This window comes from Sander lucioperca, chromosome 11 (genome assembly GCF_008315115.2).
Source record: "Sander lucioperca isolate FBNREF2018 chromosome 11, SLUC_FBN_1.2, whole genome shotgun sequence".
Taxonomy (NCBI): domain Eukaryota; kingdom Metazoa; phylum Chordata; class Actinopteri; order Perciformes; family Percidae; genus Sander; species Sander lucioperca.
In genome coordinates this window covers 34,249,435-34,268,321 of record NC_050183.1, presented here as the reverse complement: position 1 = coordinate 34,268,321, position 18,887 = coordinate 34,249,435, and the positions used below count along the sequence as shown (strand labels likewise).

General features: G+C 41.6%; 1 protein-coding gene across 3 annotated transcripts in view; it reads right to left on the bottom strand.

The window, feature by feature from the left end:
* Nucleotides 1–18,487, bottom strand: part of tgfbr3 (transforming growth factor, beta receptor III) — an 86,340-nt gene extending 67,853 nt beyond the window's left edge. The window contains exons 1-2 of one of the 3 annotated variants that reach the window (XM_031318225.2): nt 18,235–18,487; nt 12,621–12,790 (exon numbers count right to left, since the gene is read on the bottom strand). In XM_031318225.2, coding sequence (XP_031174085.1) covers nt 12,621–12,681 — 61 coding nt within the window. In that variant the 5' untranslated portion in view covers nt 12,682–12,790; nt 18,235–18,487. Of the gene's footprint in view, nt 1–12,620; nt 12,791–18,234 lie in introns of those variants that run through there. The other 2 variants (XM_036007239.1, XM_036007238.1) reach the window with 2 other exon arrangements.
* Between the last annotated feature and the right edge of the window lie 400 nt (nt 18,488–18,887).

Sequence of the window (18,887 nt, the reverse complement as noted above, 5' to 3'; positions counted from 1 at the left end):
AACAGGACATGTTGTACTGGTTGGACAGTATAAATATATAAATAAGGACCATGTCTATAGAACAGGACATGTTGTACTGGTTGTATATACACGACTACAGTATAAAAAACAATGCAATGCACATCTGTTGGCTTAAAACCAAAGTATTTCCAAGCTACCGAGGAGGAGGCATTACCCTACAGTCACATTAGCTACAAGAGACAGCTACCATTCATTTTCAATGGGAGTGGCCGTTTGGCCACGAGCGACTGCCAATCAGAGTGAAGGCAGCATGAGGGCAGCGTGACGTATGTCAGTGGCTCAAGTCGAAGAAAATAATTCAAGATGGCGGACAACGCTTCAGGACATCGTATTTATGTATATATCTGATATGTTTGGCATTTAATCTCATATATTGTGTTACTTTTATCGAGAAATAAATACTTTTAAATCCAAAAACATCGTTCTTGTGACTTAACAATACCTCTGAAGTAACTTTTAAGACGTGGTTTAAGGTAGCACCGGAGAATTTCTGTTTACTGTTGCCAAGCAACCAGGTAGGCTAGGCACGCCCAGAAGCACCCACAAGCGAGTGCATGTCACTCTCTTTTGTAGCTGTCGGTACACGATCCGTTCTGCCTGCACGATCCGTTCTGCACATGCGCAAGATAATACTGTTTTACGTATCCATACGACCTGCACGATCTGTTCCACGCTAGCCTATGGCTAGCCTCCACCGGGAAGCTAACGTTAGTTTAGCTAACAGCTAATTCGGCTAACCGCTAGCTGACAGCTAGATTCAGTCTAAAATAACGTTAACTCAAACGTAATGGGAAAAGCAGGCTACAGCTAAATTAAGACTTCACAGTAATAACAATAAAGACAAGTATTGAGTGATTGTATTTTAAATGAGCACAAGTAAAGTAGAACTGACGTAACAGCTGTTATATATGTTAGGTGTTTGTTATATATGTCAACGTTTATTTTCAAGTTTTATTTTGAGGGTCTTTTAAAGTTATTACATGCTGTCTCAGCTAGCAGTTAGCCGAATTAGCTGTTAGCTAAACTAACGTTAGCTTGGCTGTCGACCGGAAGCGTGGAACAGATCGTGCAGTGTCGTAAATTCTCGTACAACCGCGCATGCGCTAACATTTTGCGCATGTGCAGAACGGATCGTGCAGGCAGAACGGATCGTGTACCGACAGTAGCTAATACTTTTGGCCTCTAAAGTTTCTTTTCAATCTGTTATTTCGTCGTCTCCCAGAGCAACACTAATTTTCTTACTTTTGTGTTCTTTTTGCTCCACTCTTCGCTCTCTCTTTAGCTCCTTTCTTTTCTTTCGCTTCGTTTTATGGTTCTGCGGAGGCTCCACAGTGTGTGCGTCGAGCATGTGGGTGTGTGTGGTAGAGCGAAGAAAAGGTGAGAGAGTGACGGCGATTTTCTTCGGAGCGAGTAGTGACCGTAGAGTGTTAGTGAGAGAAACTTAAGTGTCTCCTCTGTTCTTTCTGACCACGGTGGAAAATCTGGAGCAGGAAAAGTTAACCCTCTCCTTGATTTCATGAATGTTTATGGAGAAGGAGAACCAGGAAATGAGTCGGGGGAAATACAACGCTACCAAGTGATGTGTATTTTTCGAGAGGTGCATCAAAGAGTATAGACGTAACAAGAGGAGAAACTCAATGGAACTGCAGCTCCGCCATCTTGGACTGAATGTAACACAACGTTCTATTGAGTTTCTCCTCTTGTTGCTTCTATACTCTTTGGGTACATGTCGGGCGGGATGCAACGCAAACAAAATATCGCGTAATTATTGCGAGACTTTAGGTATAATATCGCGCAACGTGATATCGCGATAACGATATTGAGTCGATATATTGTGCACCCCTATCAATAACTATTCGAGGGATAGGAATGGAATTTGATATGCATCAATGGTCCACAGAAGATGCATCCTAATAACTTTGGTTAATGCCTGACATTTGATCTAGCGCCACCAGTAGACTGACATTTTTGGTTCTGGGTGAAATATCTTGAAAAATATTGGAAGGTTGGCTTAAAATTTTGTTTTCATGGTCCCCAGATGATGTATCCTAATCAAATCTAGACAATTGGTTTAGAGTGGAATGTATCCACAACTAATAGAGTTCCAAGAAATTCTCTACAGACATACAGGTCATACATGGATGAATTGAAATGACCTCTTGAGATCCATTTTTAATCTAGTGCTATCAACATTCTAATTTAACCAATACTTTGGTTTAGGCCTCAGATTCAGCTGTACTTTTGTGTCAACATATTTTACTATTTTACGCTAACAGGAAATTATACAATGTGTGTGCCTTTAGACTAGGGGTGTGCAAAAAAATCGATTCAAATTCGAATCGAGATTCAAGCTCTACCGATTCAAAATCGATTCATAGAATTCCCAAAATCGATTCATATTTTTTTTTTTCTCGTTTTGACACTATTGTCCTGAAACAACATTACCTCGCCATTCCCATAGATGGCGCTGCGTCAAATTCACACTGACGCCTGGGCACTCACTGGACACTGGGATGTCATAATCAGAAGAAGAACGAGTGAAGCGGAAGTAGTTTCGTCGGCGCAAACAATGGCAAACCTCACAGAAAGAATTATTCAACCAGCTCCATCCCATGGATGTATTAAGAGAACGCTCCATCCTCATTGAAGGCGAGAGTTTGGACACATTTCAGCTTTTATAACCTCGAGGGGAAGACGGAACTTGATAGGAATCATGCTATATGCAGGCTTTGCAAAGCGAAAGTTAAGTATTTTGGAAACACCACAAACTTGAGAACTCACATGGTACAGCATCACCCGGAGATTAACATTAAAGATGTGGACGAACAACAACCTAAAGTACCTCCTCCTAACATGCGAGTCAACCAACTCTCTCAATGCTCTAAACGCCCACCGTTGCTTCAGAGAGAGTGTTCTCAACTGCCGGAGATATCGTAACTGCACAGCGGCGCATGCTCACTCCAAAACACGTAGACCAGCTTCTGTTTCTGCAAAAGAATGTACAGATTTCAGCCAGTGGTGGACTATGAACTGGTTACACACACACACACACACACACACACACACACACACACACCTACATGTGTAGCCATTAAATGAATGGACTGTAGTTGCCACAATTCTAAAAAGAAAGGGCCTAATTTTAGGAAGTTCAATGTGCCCAGTCGAGGTGACATTTCAACAGTCAACCTGGTAGCTGAAGTACTCCTTGAACCACATTTAGCAGTAGTTTTGTTTGATCTAAGTACAGTACTACACTAAATGTAAAAGCTCTTTTTATTTAACAGTTTTATACTTGAATTAAATGTATTTGAAAGCTGGCCAAAGCTTGGCACTTTTGCAGTTTTTAGTTGCAAAAGTTTTTATTTTTGTATGAAGACATATAAAGTAGTATCAAACTACATTTAATTTGTTGTGTTTATTTCCTTTTAAATTGTATGTCTACTGCAATCACATGGGAAAAGTAACTACATTTACATACTGCGAATGATTTTAATCGTTTTTGAATCAAAAATCGATATTGAATCGAATCGTGAGCCTAAAAATCGGAATCGAATCGTGAAATTTTCTGAATCGTACACCCCTACTTTAGACGTCTATCAAACTGCAGCTTTAGGGCGTTTTCACACATGAAAGTCCGAACCAAGGTCCGGACCAAGGTTCATGTTTTTGTCATCCACAAGCGACAGCAGTTGGCCGGGACGAGGCAGCCGGCAGCTGCCTTCAACCTCCTACCTAACAGTCGGCTCTATCGCCTAGTTTTTATTATACTAATAAAGTGTTTTTAAAACCAAAGATACATTTTTACGTGTAAGTAAGTATTAGCCTCACGCTAATTTATCAAGACTAGGCCTACCGGCTAAACTAACGCTAGCTTCATGGCAACCTCTACACCTGGCGAGTCCCCCTCCCTCAGGATTTCCTCGTTGTTTAATAATACAAACAAAGAAATTGCTGACCTCAGGGAAGATGTTCGTCGGCTTTCCGAGGACTTAAAAACCAAAGATGCTTTGTTAACCGCCTGCTTGGACGTGGCTCATAATCAGTCGCTCCGGATCTCATCTCTCTCGGCGGCCTTCCAGGATACCGCGCCATGGGACCCAGCTGCCTGCCCACGCCCATCGTCCTGCTTGACACCGGTTATCAAGCCACCCTGGACTGAGGTGGTTTGCGGCCGAAAGAGAGCCTCGGGTAGGGCTCCATCGCCTCCTGCCCTCAGCCTCTCCAACCGCTTCAATGCCTTGTCGGAGTCGGAGCCGGTAGCGGCCAATGCAGCTCACCGGGCTCGCCCCGCTTCAAAGCAGACTGACCAGCCATCGTCACGGAAGACGATTGCTACCGCGCGGCGAAAGCTTCTGAGGGATGCGGTAGTCAGACGGTCCGGTGGCCTACACTGCCTGGATCGGCCAAATGACAAAGTTCCTCAAAAACAATCCCCACAACCGAACGGTAAGCAATCTTCCTCTTCTTTTCCCTGCCCATCTGAAACCGACACTGACTGTTTTGCTCCCTTCACCGGCTATCCACACCCCTCCACTCCTCGTCCGCTCTTCCCCCTAACCACAGTAATTATTGGGGACTCCATCACTAGAGACCTACGGTTTCATAATGCTGTCACACACTGTTTTCCTGGAGCCAAAGTTGCAGACATCCTGGCTAAAGTTATGGACCTGATACCCTCATTTCCGACCTCTATCAAACGCATCGTGGTCCATTGTGGACATAACGACATGTCCACTCGGATTCAGGAGTGTGAGCGCACAAGGCGAGACTTTACCACTCTCATTGAGGCTTTAAAAAGCACTGGGAAGTCGGTTTTTATTTCGGGCCCACTTCCATCTCTAGGTCGCGGATCATGCCTCTTTAGTAGACTACTCTCCCTTAACACCTGGCTCCAGCTCACATGCAGCATTCACAGGATAGGTTTTATTGACAACTTCAATCTGTTTTGGGAACGTGGCTCCCTGTTCAGCAGGGATGGGATTCATCCCAATACACGCGGAAGCCAGATGCTACGTGGAAATTTGCACCACGCCCTGCATACCCAGACCTCTGATTGACTGTTTACATCCCGTAAACACTCCCACAAGCACACTGACCAGACACACTCTCCCAAAGTCAATAATCAGAGATACAGCGCTACACGCCCCTCTGTGCTCCCTTCAGAGCAATCACCCATTCATAATCCCATAACCACCGTGTCTGTCCCCCGACTGAGACCGTTTAAACAAAACACTAACAAAAGAGGTGCTATACTAAACAACCTAATTGGAATTAAAACAACCACTGCAACGATAGAACAGAATAGGAAAATCAAATGTGGACTATTAAATATTAGATCTCTGTCATCGAAAGCATTATTGGTAAACGAATTGATATCAGATAACCACATTGATTTATTCTGCCTCACCGAAACCTGGCTGGGCCATGACGAATATGTTAGTTTAAACGAAGCCACTCCTCCCAGTCATAATAATACCCAAATTCCACGAGGCTCAGGCCGAGGAGGGGGAGTTGCAGCCATATTTGACTCGAGCCTGTTAATTAATCCTAAACCTAAACTAAATTATAATTCGTTTGAAAGCCTTGTTCTTAATCTTCAACACCCAACATGGAAAACAGTACAGCCAATTATATTCGTTGTTTTTTACCGAGCACCAGGTCCATATTCTGAGTTTTTATCTGAATTCTCAGAGTTTTTATCATGCGTAGTCCTTCAATCAGACAAAGTACTTATTGTAGGTGATTTTAATATCCATGTGGACGTTGACAGCAATAGCCTTAGTACTGCTTTCAATTCACTGCTAGATTCAATTGGTTTCAGTCAGAGGGTGCATAAGGCCACGCACTGTTTTAACCACACCCTTGACCTTGTGCTAGAATATGGCATCAAAATTGACGATTTAATAGTATTTCCGCAGAATCCTTTATTATCAGACCATTCTTTAATAACTTTCGAATTCCTACTACCAGACTATACGAAATTAAATAAAAGTTTCTACACTAGATGCTTATCTGACAGTGCTATAGCTAAATTTAAGGAAGATATTCCAACAGCACTTAACTCAGTGTCATGCCTTAATATAACAGAGGACCGTTATGTTAACTTTAGTCCCTCCCAACTTGATAACTTTGTAGACGCTGCTACGGCCTGCCTACGGACTACTTTAGACTCTGTTGCTCCTCTCAAAAAGAAGATGATGAAGGAAAGGAAACTAGCACCTTGGTATAACTCCCAAACTCGCAAATTAAAACAAATCTCACGAAAACTTGAAAGTAAATGGCGTTCCACCAAACTGGAAGAATCTTGTGTGGATTGGCAAGATAGTCTAAAAAATTATAGGAGGGCCCTCAGAAATGCCAGATCAGACTATTACTCAACACTAATAGAAGAAAATAAGAACAACCCAAAGTTTCTTTTCAGCACTGTAGCCAGGCTGACAAAGAGTCATAGCTCTGTTGAGCCATCTATTCCTATAGCTCTGAGCAGTGATGACTTCATGACCTTTTTTAATGATAAAATTATAACAATTAGAGAAAAAATTCATCACCTTCTGCCCACAGCTTCTAACGGCTCACCATTGGGCGCAGGAGGGCTAGAGAGAACGATAAGACCTGATACTTATTTAGACGGCTTTTATCCTTTAGACCTCCAACAATTAATGTTAAGGGTCTCTTCAGCTAAGCCAACTACCTGTCTCTTAGACCCCATCCCAACGAGGCTACTTAAAGAAGCACTACCCGTGGTCAATACCACATTACTAGATACGATCAATATGTCCTTATTAACGGGTCACGTACCGCAGTCTTTTAAAGTAGCTGTGATAAAACCTATTCTGAAAAAACCCACCCTCGACCCTGAGGTCTTAGCCAACTATAGACCTATATCTAACCTTCCCTTTCTCTCCAAAATCCTTGAGAATGTAGTCGCTAATCAATTGTGTGACTTTCTGCATAGAAATAGTCTATTTGAAGACTTTCAGTCAGGATTTAGAATTAATCATAGCACAGAGACGGCACTGGTGAAAATCACTAAAGACCTTCTAATTGCTGCTGACAAAGGACTTGTCTCCATACTTGTCTTATTAGATCTTAATGCTGCATTCGACACTATTGACCATACCATCCTCTTACAGAGACTGGAACATTTAGTTGGCATTAAAGGAATCGCACTAAGCTGGTTTAAGTCCTATTTTACTGAGCGATCCCAATTTGTTAATATTAACGATAAACCATCCAAATACGCTAAAGTTAGCCATGGCGTTCCTCAAGGCTCAGTGCTTGGACCAATTCTATTCTCTTTATATATGCTTCCTCTAGGCAATATTATTAGGAAACACTCAATTAACTTTCACTGTTACGCAGACGACACCCAATTATATCTGTCAATTAAGCCCGACGAAAGCGGTCAGTTAGCTAAACTTCAAGCGTGCATTAAAGATATAAAATCCTGGATGACCCACTATTTTCTGATGTTAAATTCAAACAAAACGGAAGTTATTGTGCTGGGACCCAAGCACCACCGAACTTCATTATCTAAATATATAGCTACCCTAGATGGTATTGCCCTGGCCTCCAGCACTACTGTCAGAAATCTAGGAGTCATTTTTGACCAGGATCTATCCTTTAACGCCCACTTAAAACAAACCTCAAGAACAGCCTTTTTCCATCTTCGTAACATTGCCAAAATCAGGAACATCCTCTCGCAAAACGATGCAGAAAAACTAGTCCATGCATTCGTTACTTCCCGGCTGGACTACTGTAATTCTTTACTGTCAGGCTGCTCAAATAAGTCCCTCAAGACCCTCCAGCTGATCCAGAATGCTGCAGCACGTGTTCTGACAAGAACTAACAAAAGAGATCACATTTCTCCTGTATTAGCTTCTCTGCATTGGCTTCCTGTAAAATCCAGGATTGAATTTAAAATCCTTCTCCTGACCTACAAAGCACTAAATGGTCAAGCACCATTATACATAGAAGAGCTCTTAGTACCTTATTGTCCCATTAGAGCACTGCGTTCCCAGAACTCAGAGCTACTTGTGGTTCCTAGAGTCTCTAAAAGTAGAGTGGGAGCCAGAGCCTTCAGCTATCAGGCTCCTCTCCTGTGGAACCAGCTCCCAACTTGGGTTCGGGGGGCTGACACCATCGCCACATTTAAGAATAAACTGAAAACCATCATCTTTGATAAAGCTTATAGTTAGGGAGTGAGGAGTTGCAGCATAGTAGAGTAGAGTAGAGGGAGGCAGGAAGTACAAGCCCGTTCCGGCAGGGGAGAGTACGAGCCCAGTCCAGGGCCCCTCTCTTTAGCCTGCCTCTCTTAGTTATGCTATTATAACTCTAGACTGCTGTGGGAAGCTCCTTCCAAGGACACAATGAGCCGCTCCCTCTTCTCTCTTTCACTTGTCTCCTTTTGTGTGCATCCTAATCCCAGAAATGCCTGTTACTAACCTAGCTCTGGGGAGTTTTCTCCCCGGAGTCCCTTTGCTTCTTCTTCACCCAGAACATCGCCTTGGAATTGGGTGGCACCGGGGTCCTGGGTGCAGCTGACACTATGGACTTACTACACCCTGCTACGCTCTGCGATTCCCCGCAGTGTCCGACTGCGTCCTGCCGCGTCCTGCCGCGTCCAACCGCGTCCACCCAGGCTGCTGTGCCACACTACACCCCGTAACGCCCTGCGGCACCCTACTATGACATGAACTACTACGACTACCATTGTGATCACTGTTTCACTATCTTTATTATGACTATTATTGCCACCATTCACCACTCCCCCAACTGGTGCCGTCAGACACCGCCTACCAAGAGTCTGGGTCTGTCCGAGGTTTCTTCCTAACAAAAAAGGGAGTTTTTCCTTGCCACTGTCGCAATAGCTACTGCTAATGCTTGCTCTTGAGGCAACCACTGTAATAGTTGGGGCTTCATAAACTACAGAGTTTGGTCTAGACCTACTCTATCTGTAAAGTGTCTCGAGATAACTCTTGTTATGATTTGATACTATAAATAAAATTGAATTGAATTGAATTGAATTACATTGTCTACATTTGATCCGGTAAGTTTTGGTTTCACACTGCAGTTATGCAAGCGCACTAAAGATCTATACGTGACAAAACTACGTCCTGCCGTCATCACATACGTGAGCTGCGTCTCCAGATACTTATAATTGATTGGTTTGTAGACGGGCTTCCCCGTCCTCTCGTATCCTCTCTCTGTGTCGGAGTTTTTTCAGCTGACTGCTGCTCTCCCCTACTGCCACGGCTCTTTTTGTTTTGTTGTGATGTTGAGAAGCGAAACACTGGAACTTTCTGGAGAATTTATTCAGAGACAAACGGAAACCTACACTGTACATTTACTACCACTTAACAAATAAACTGCTGATGTATTCTCTTCTCTGATAGCCGACAGCTGTCTGCTCTGAGCACATTCACCGTCACTCTCACTCTCTCATGTAGCCTACACACTAAGCACCAAGCTATTCCTTAAAGGAGCTTCCCCGGTCTTGTAACACAAGGAGAGCCTGCCAGAGCTTCTCCTATTTGGTCCGAAAGTCCGAACCATCCAAAAAATGCTTTCACACTGTAAACGAACCGGACCATGGTTCAGTTTGGTCCGGACCGAGACCACCTCTTTTGGTCGGACCAAAATTTGGTCTTTTGATCCGGACCGTGGTCCGGGGGAGGTTTCACACCTCTAATTTTGGTTCGGATCAAACTGAAAAGTCTAAAAGTCCGGACCAAATGAGGTATGTGTGAAAACGCCCTTAGACTGCTCCACAAATAAAGGCATGGTTTTCCAAATATTTTAATATTTTACTTTTATGACTTTTTTCACTATCCACAATTCATAAAAAAAATTTGCAGCCATAACACCTCAATTTCCTTTGTGCATTGAACAAGAATAATCTATATCTACAGCAGACAGTTACTTATTCTAATTTTCTCTTTCCCATAGTCAGCATACTACATACTCAAAATCTGCATTCGTGTACTTACAATGAATTATATAGTACTCGAGTTAGTGACTTGCAAAAACAATTGAGACACAGCCAGTAAAGTGATCCCGACTGGTCCTGGGTAACGCCGCCATGCTAATGCACCATAACTGCTAACGTTAGCAAACGTTACTGGAGGTCCAGGCCATGGCTGTTTACAACGTGTAGCCTGTTCAGCGGTCGTAGCAGACAATGGTGAGTTATTTTAAGCCAAGAAAGGGGGGCTGTAAATCGGGAAGAGAGGACTGTGAGTTTGCAGTGTGTTTAGCGATTGTTGCCCTAATTCTAAGCCAATTAAGTGTATATTTCAGTCGGGTGGAAAAGAACGGCAAGGTAGTGGTATTTTTAGCAGTTCTTACCGTAATTCTAAGCCGAGAAAGTGTGTCTGTCCGGCGGGTGGAGAAGACAGCGAGGTTGTGGGGTTGTTAGCGGTTCCTACCGTAATTCTAAGTCAAAAAAGTTTGTCTGTCAGTTGGGTACAGAGCTCCACGTGAGCATGGGCTTTTATTATGGTCAATATAGCCAGCATCTAACGTTAGCTACTCCGCTGTGCTGTGAAGTAATGCCTGGCTATGTGAGCCAAGCGTCTAGCAACATTGTTGGATGCTGCGGTCTCAGCCTGGAAACTTCCGTGAACTTCGAGTCTGGGGAGGAGGGGCCATGGGAGACGACTCTCTCTAGTATTTTGAATTTGGACTGCAGTAACTACTTTAAACGCTAGCTGTCAGTATTACATATTGCACCTTTTTATACAGGTAATCTCATTGAGACACAGAGTCTCATTCTCAGATTTACCAATAGTATATAAAATGTTTAAATGGAAGTGCCAAGTACAAGAAGAGAGAGTTTAGGCTTAGTATGAAGTACTACATGAAATTAGGACACAGCTTTTGTGTTTAGCACTAATACTAAATTATAGCATGCTAACACGCTAAACTAAGCTAGTGAACATGGTAAACATTATACCTGCTAAACATCCGCATGTTAGGACAACCGCACAGACACTAGCATGGCTGCAGACTCTTGATTCCCCTTAAGGCGCTGACACACCAACCTGATTATCGGCCGTCAGACAGTCTGGCGAGGTCAGTGACTCGAGTCTGTTTGCTGTGTTCCGTGCCGTCGTCAGTCGGAGGAGCCGTCGGCGTTCATTTGGGCCGATTTGACTTGTTGAATCGACCAGTGGGCAGTCGGACTCAATGACCAATCTGATTGGTGGAGTGCTAACCCGGAAATGACGAGCGGCATGAGCGTGACAAATGCCTCTCAAAATCTGACCTTTGTCGATCTGAAATGAAGACAGATTCAGCAACTGCATGGCCTATTTCTCGCTTAAAATGTTTTCAGAAACACGTTTCGGTGAACTATTTTCGTAAAATACGAGATCGTATTCTGAACGAGCCGCCATTAAGATCGGTTTTGAAATTCGGGAGAAGCCAGACCCAGGTGACGCCTGGGTCTGGCTTCTCCCGTCCAGTCAGCTGCCGGTAATTTTTTGGGCGACAATATAGATTAGCGCCGCCTGCTGTTATGGAGATGTATTACGTCTCGCGCACGCGCAAAATGTACGCTCAAGTCGGCGTCACTTCGATGTGTTCCAAGGCACTTTTTTAACTCGGGGAGGCAGTCAGTCTGACTGCCTTTTCTGCCGAAGGTCGGCCGTCGGGTTGGTGTGTCAGAGCCTTTAGAGGTTGTTTCCAGGTGTAATAGTCCGATACCAGGTGTTAGAAGCAGCAGTTTTAAAAGCTATAATGAATTGAGTTAAATCACCTTTTAATGGTATTACTCAACAAAACAATAAAAAAATTAAAGGATTATTATTAGATTAAATTACTTCATGAATCATTGTTTCTATGTCTATGTCTTAACTACAAAGTCAGTCATTGCCTGCAGCCAGAAACAATCTCAGCAATGTACAGAAACAAGGAGAGTAATCTAAAGAAGATAAGACATATGGTGTCACAGATACCAGTCTAGGAAACTGTTGCTCATATTCACAATAACCTATTGGAGTATAAAAGGTCGTAATTAGCAATTGTCAAAGTGAGAAGTACAGTATTTTAAGTTCAGAAGGGATGTGTTATGACAATAAGTCATCATCACGAACCTAACATTAATTGATATGACACACTGATAACGTTTTCAATCACCTTTGTATCAGTTTACTTGGTTATTTTCTCTCTCTCTCTCTTGCTTTGGTTTGCCTGTTTAACGGTTGTGAATTAAAAGGTATTTGGCAATATCTGAGCCTCATTCCAATCAATCTGACAGATACATGTAGGACTGCAGAGTGTTTGTATTCTGAGATTGAACTTGTCAGCACTTTATTAAATGTAAATCCCCCTTACTCACGACTCTGACAAGCACTGTCTAGAAAGGCATGCTAAGAGAAACAGTGGAACATCCTAGAATATGGGCACAGTTGTGGTTGTCTGACAACGAATAACTGCAAGGTTTGGTGCATAGTCAATTTCTTTTATTCCTGACACCAGAGTTGCATGGGTTTGTTTTTGGCTGCTTACAATGATAATTCAATTATTTGTATAGATGTGTCTCTGAAAACTCTATTAGTTTCAAATATAACTAAGCAGCAATGAGAGAAACTTACCTGCAGATGCCAGGCAGCATATTGCAAGAAGTAAGAAGGGAATGGGGAATCTTCTAGCCATCCTGTAGCTTCCAGTATGATGAAGGTGGGTGAACAGGCCTTTCTCCTGCTTTTCACAAAGGTTTCCCTCTCTATGAAGCAGTCTACAGGAAGTCAACCTCAAGCCCTAGCTGCAAAGTGAACAAAAGTAGAGAAAGTCAAGCAGGTTGTATTGAGCGTGGACAACAGCAGGGAACTGGGCTCTGCTTAATATACTCTGTGGGTGTGATGAGATGAGACATTAGAAACAGCAGTTTGGAGACCAGGGGATTAATCCAAGAGGGTTAATTGGGGGTCATGCTTCAAAGGGCCGTGCTGCACACACCTTCCTGTGCCCATGGCCATTCAGAGTGTGTGATGAGTGTGGGACGGCTGACTTGCTTGCTGAGTGTGAAACACTTTGGAACATGCCACAGGCTATTAACACACTTTAATTGAGAGCGTCAGGAAACACTGTATGCTCCAGTGGGGGTATTAAGTAAGCAGCTTAGTACCACCATGCTAATCAGTGTGACCTCACCCCTAAACTTTTTACTTCTCAAACAGTGACTACCATGATGCGGCAAAGTCCATGTACTATTAAACACTAAGGTCAAACTGAAAATAAATGTATTTTTGCTAAGAAATTAGTGTATACAGTGTATAACCCTGTGCTTGTTTTGATTTGTCCACTTATTTGATCAGAATTGTAATTACTAAAAGGAAGAAATGTTTTCTTTTTCTAGTGACAGCAACAAATTAGTATTTCACAAATTAGTATTTCGTGGCCACAAATTAGCATTTCGTGGCAACAAAAGTAGCGTTTAGTGGAAACCAGTTAGCAAGCTAAGCTTACTAGCTTCCACTTTCCAAATGGACACTAGCTAGCCTAGCTTGCTAGCTTTCACTTTGCAGGATGGGTCCTCCCAAATGTTGAATTTTGTAAAAGGACAGATAGCTTAAATGGCTATTACAAACGCTATGTGGGCTTGTTAAAAAAGGGGAAATAAGGTCTATTGACATTTGTAGGCTATAAAAGGCTATGACATGCTCCAGTCAGTAGTGCACCACGGAAGCGGTCTGTGCATCTCCTAGCTACACTGATCCTCAGATATGGGGAAAACCCCACCTAGAGGATTAACGCCTACTGTAGATGTTTGCACAAATATGTCTGTAGTATAATATCTTCAGAAAATTGGAAAATCGGCACAATAGCTTAAGCACCAATATCATTTATATTGCCTTAGGTGTATTCATATGTTTGTTTAACTTGAGTAGTAACTTCATTCTAGTGAAAGTAAAATATGACATGGAGTCAGGGGCACTGAGGTTAAAAAGAGATACAGATTAAAGATACCAGTTAGTATCACATCTCTCTTGGAGAGAGGACCACCCAACACTTTCATATAAAATACAAATTGAGTATAACTCAAAGGATGTTACTGTGTAAGAGTTGCAGGAGGATTTATAAAAACAAGAAGTTTATTATTTGTATTGCACTTGAGCCAAATCATGTACAATCACATACGTTTAGTTGCAGCTATTTAGAATCAAATGCTGCCCTAAAAGCTTTTGACACAGTAGATTATTGCCTGCTCTTACAGAGGTAACATTATATTAGCTTTTATATTATTGCTTGTAATTGGTTTAAGAACTACCTATCTTTTTAGCCCCTTTTAACAGTATAAAAAGGGATTCCACAGAGCTCAATCTTAGGTCCAGATCTTTTCACCATTTATATCAATATTATCTTTTCATCTTTGGTAAACTGTCATGCCCATCTGTAGGCGGATGACACAGTGCTGTATTATGTTGCTGATTCTGTTCATCTAGCAATTGAAAACTTACAACGTTCCTTTAATATTCTGCAAGAGGCTCTTAAAGACCTAAGACCTAAGACTTGTACTAAACGCTGATAAAACAAAGTTATGCTATTTTCCAGAGCCAGAGCTATAGATTATACTGACCTTAATATTTCCACTATGAACGGACCTCCGATTGAGAGATTCACAGAATATACTGTATCTGGATTGATGAAAAGCCCCCATTTAAATTTCACATTGATAATGTTGTGTGCCGACTCAGGCAAAATAAATTACTATTTCTATAGAAAGTAAAGCCTCTTTCCCATGTTTTGTAGGAAAAGGGTTGTTGAAGCAGTTTTCATGTCAGTCCTGGAGTATGGTGATGTGATTTATAGACATGCATTCTCTTCAACTATTAAATTTCTGGACTTTATCACTCCGCCTTGAGATTCATTGTTGTTGTCTATGTAATAACTCAATGTCATTGCAAATGAGGACCGCCTCTGAATGATATTTCGATTAAAAATAAAGGTTGATGAATGAATTAATGAAAATCAGGAATCTTTAAAAAGAAGACATTATTGTAGGTCACTTGTTTAAAGCTGCTCTCAACCTAAATAAAAAATATACAATATATTAATTTAATTTTCTTGACTTCAAAAAGCATTAAAGCAAAGAGGACAGACATCAGATAGAAAGACACATTGCCATTGCATCAAATCAGAGAGCTGTGAGAATCCCACTAGAGAAGCAGAGGATTTTCCCAACTTCAGAAAGCAGATTAGGAACATATACAGTCTGACATTCTAGATTTCGGGCCTATTATATCCCAAATCATGTTTTTTAAAAGGCTGAATCAAGGTTAAAAAGGGGATTATTGAAAGATGAAATTGGTACAAATGTTTTCTGAATAATCATTTTTAAAAAAGTATGCTTTGGGCTCTGTCTAATTCTAGATTGACTGCATGTTTTGCAGCCACAACCAAAACATTTTTTTAGAAAAATGTATGCAAAGTACTTCTCTGAGTGATATCTGATTCTTATGATAACAAAACTGTAACTGTTACTCGAGTCAAATGTCAAACCTATATGGTAAAGGTTCTATAATAGGAATTGCCCTCAATTTAAAGGTACAGCAGTGTCTATGACTAATAGAGTACCACGTGAAAGAAACAGATACGCACCTGTCTGACTCGTGGTGAACCATAGAGCGTGTATGGGAAGTGATGCATAAAGTACTAAGGTGCATCCCTCTGCCGTGCAAGCAGCTTGAACAGGACAAAAGGGCCTTTCAGTGTGCAGCAGCTGCAGGGGCTGGGAAGTCATTTTGGAAGATCATGACAAATATTACACTTTCAGATCGTCAAGGAGAGCCAGTGCCCTCTGTTTGATTCATGGTTCTCCTTGACCTTCATCTCCTTACTGACTAAACGGAGGTAAACTGTGTTGCAATACCTTCTGTGAGGCAAAGACCAAATCAAAGGAAAGCGGCATTCAGAACTGATATAAAGCAGGCTCTTGCTATGTTGGTTAAGACTTTGAAGATTTAAAGACCTGATGTGAAAAGTGTTTATATTATACAGGGTTTTCCCTACCATTATAAGGCAGCACCTAAGCTGAATGAATATAAAATGAATATGAGCATTTAAAACTAAGGTAATGGCTTTTCTAAGATCTAATGATTGTAGTTGGTCCCAAGTGGACTTCTTTAGCAAGTTTTGTCTTTAAGCCTTTTTAATGTTATTTATTATTATCTGCTCTAGCTTTTTCATTGACATTTTCTTTTTTTGTTCACATTTTCTCGAGGGATCACCCCTAAACCCCTCACCAAATATGTGCACCTAAATCTTCCACAAACCTAGGGAAACCCCTGTTATATTCAGAGATAAAATAGGATTTTTAACTGTTAAAGTTAAATTAAGGGCAACAAACGTTCCTCTTTTCTAAGTTGCTTTGGGTTGAGTGTACAGGTTTTACTCCATGCCACGGTCGGTGCTGGCTTTGTTGCAGCAACAACTTAAATCACCTCATGTGACTTCTCTTCAACCCTGACCGTCTAAGCCGAGCAACTATTTCACCCAAAGAAGATCTGGAAAGTACATCACAACATGCAGACCCCAGACTGAACATGCTGCACGTTACTGAAACCAAGTTACATACTTGTGGTCACTTCAATGTTAAAGGCCTGGCTTATATCCATGTCATCACGTATGCATACACTGCAGTTAAGTGTTGTTAGGTCCAGAGGGCATATACTATGTTCACATAATCACAAAAACATAAGTGAAGAGAGCAGCAATACAAAAAGCTGAGGCGGTGTGTATCTGTGTGTGTGTGTGTGTTACATACTGCATCTTGTGGTACAGTAAGATGTTAAGACTGCTGTTATTGATGTTAAAAATAACTAATCTGACACCAGTTTGCCTCATATGTAATCTAGACAACGTCAGTGTGGTTCTATGACTTGGTGAATGAACCTTAAATGAGCTCTCCACTCCTTTCAGTGTGAATGTGTACAGCCTCAGGACTAACAAACCACCCAACCTCCCACTCCTTCCATCACAAAAGTACCCACATATCTCACAGCCTTATTTCTAAAACAGCTAGAGATCCTGGTCCCACACACTTCAGTATACTTAAACAACACGCGGTATCTGTGCATGATGTGTGCACCATTGCCAATTGAGTCACCATGCAGACAGATCCTTGACACATCTGTGATAAACTATAAAACAAGTCTGATTTGCAGTAGCTTCCTGTATGTGACTTTTAAGTATTAGTATTAGTATTGATGATATCCAATGTCTTAAATTGGAACCGAAACAATTAGTCTATTGACACAAAATTAATATGCAACTATTTCAGAATCGTTCAATCGTTGCAGTCCTTTTGTTACAATGGATTTCAAACTGTTGGTGGGACAAAACATTTCAATTGAAAACATCTTGGATTATTTCATTGTTTTCTGACATTGCAGACTAAACAATGCATCAATTCATCAAATGCATAGCATTTAAATGTATATATTAAAATGATTACATTCAGCTTCAAAACCAATTGATTGGTTAGGAATGTAGCTTTCAAATGTTTGTTCCTAAAGATCCCGTCACTGGCTGTTCAGATTTGATTAAAACTAATGGTTACATTGTTAAGAAGTGCTAATTAAATAAATTCATCTACACTCTACCTGTTTCTCCAGGGTCCCAAAACAACTACCAACATCATCCTCTGTCACAGCAACACTGACAGGCATTAATGGTAATAAATACACATCAAATCACCTTCATCTTAATTGCAGGCAGTTTCCACTGTCATGTACAAATAAACGAATTCATGTTGACAGAATTCCCTGCTTTCATCTAAAATATTACACGCGCGGTTTCACTGTCATTTATGTTTGATCCCACAGGAGCGCCTGCTGTTCTCTAACTGAAGGAATACCTCTGTGGCACTGGATACACACTCTGTTTACCTGCGTTTCATGTTCATTTCCTGTTTTCTTATAAAACATGACCACAAAGAGTAGATTTGGATATCAATATGAGTAACTATTAGCTATAGCCGGTAGCTTCCAAAAGGAAAGCAAGAAGGAAAGCTACATGTCAATGCGTTCAGCCAGAGACAGATGTTCAGCTGGATTTATGGGCGGTTAAGTAAACACAGCTAGCTGGAGAATATCATGTTTACACTAATAACAATCACCGTGTAGCCTACAAATACAGTAGTTTGATAAACCATAGTATTCTAAAAACAAGCTAAGCGGTAACTATTGAAAGCGTTTGCTCACGTACCATGCAGAGTCTCCAGAAAATGTCAAAGTAAACTTGGTTGAAGATAAAGTCGCTCCGGTGGATGCGGATATTAGAGTCGTTCTTCTCTCGGCTGGACATTCACAGCATTCCGTTGGTTGGAGGGAACAAAACGGACGTTATATTTTACCACAGTATGGATAAGTAGCCCCTCTCGCTGAAAGTTAGTTTACTTGTATCTATCTCCTTTTACTAGGAGCTTCATCTGGGGGCGGGGCGTAGAGGAAGGAGGCTGAGCTGTGCGCGAGATCTTCCCAAAGCAGGGTCAACGGTCTCTTAAGGAGTCCCTGCAAGAGTGTCAGGAGGTCCTTCAGTCACCTTTTCTTACTTATCATACATTTTAGTCCAACATTAGGAATGCATGACTGTGTGCTGAAATGTCTTAACACTCAGTCCCCTTTTACAGTACAGACAGATGTGCAACTCTATACAAAACTTGTAAAAAATACAAAAATATGTATAGGGTTGCTACAGGTCGCTTTTATCATAAGAGGGCCCATAGTGTGATCTCTATATGGGGGTTCTTGATGCCAGATTATGGGAATGTCTGGCTAAGCAAGAGTCTTGTTACTACTCATAGCACGCTTGTATGCCTCAACTGAGCACTCCAACATCTACTGCTGCAGAAAGAGGTC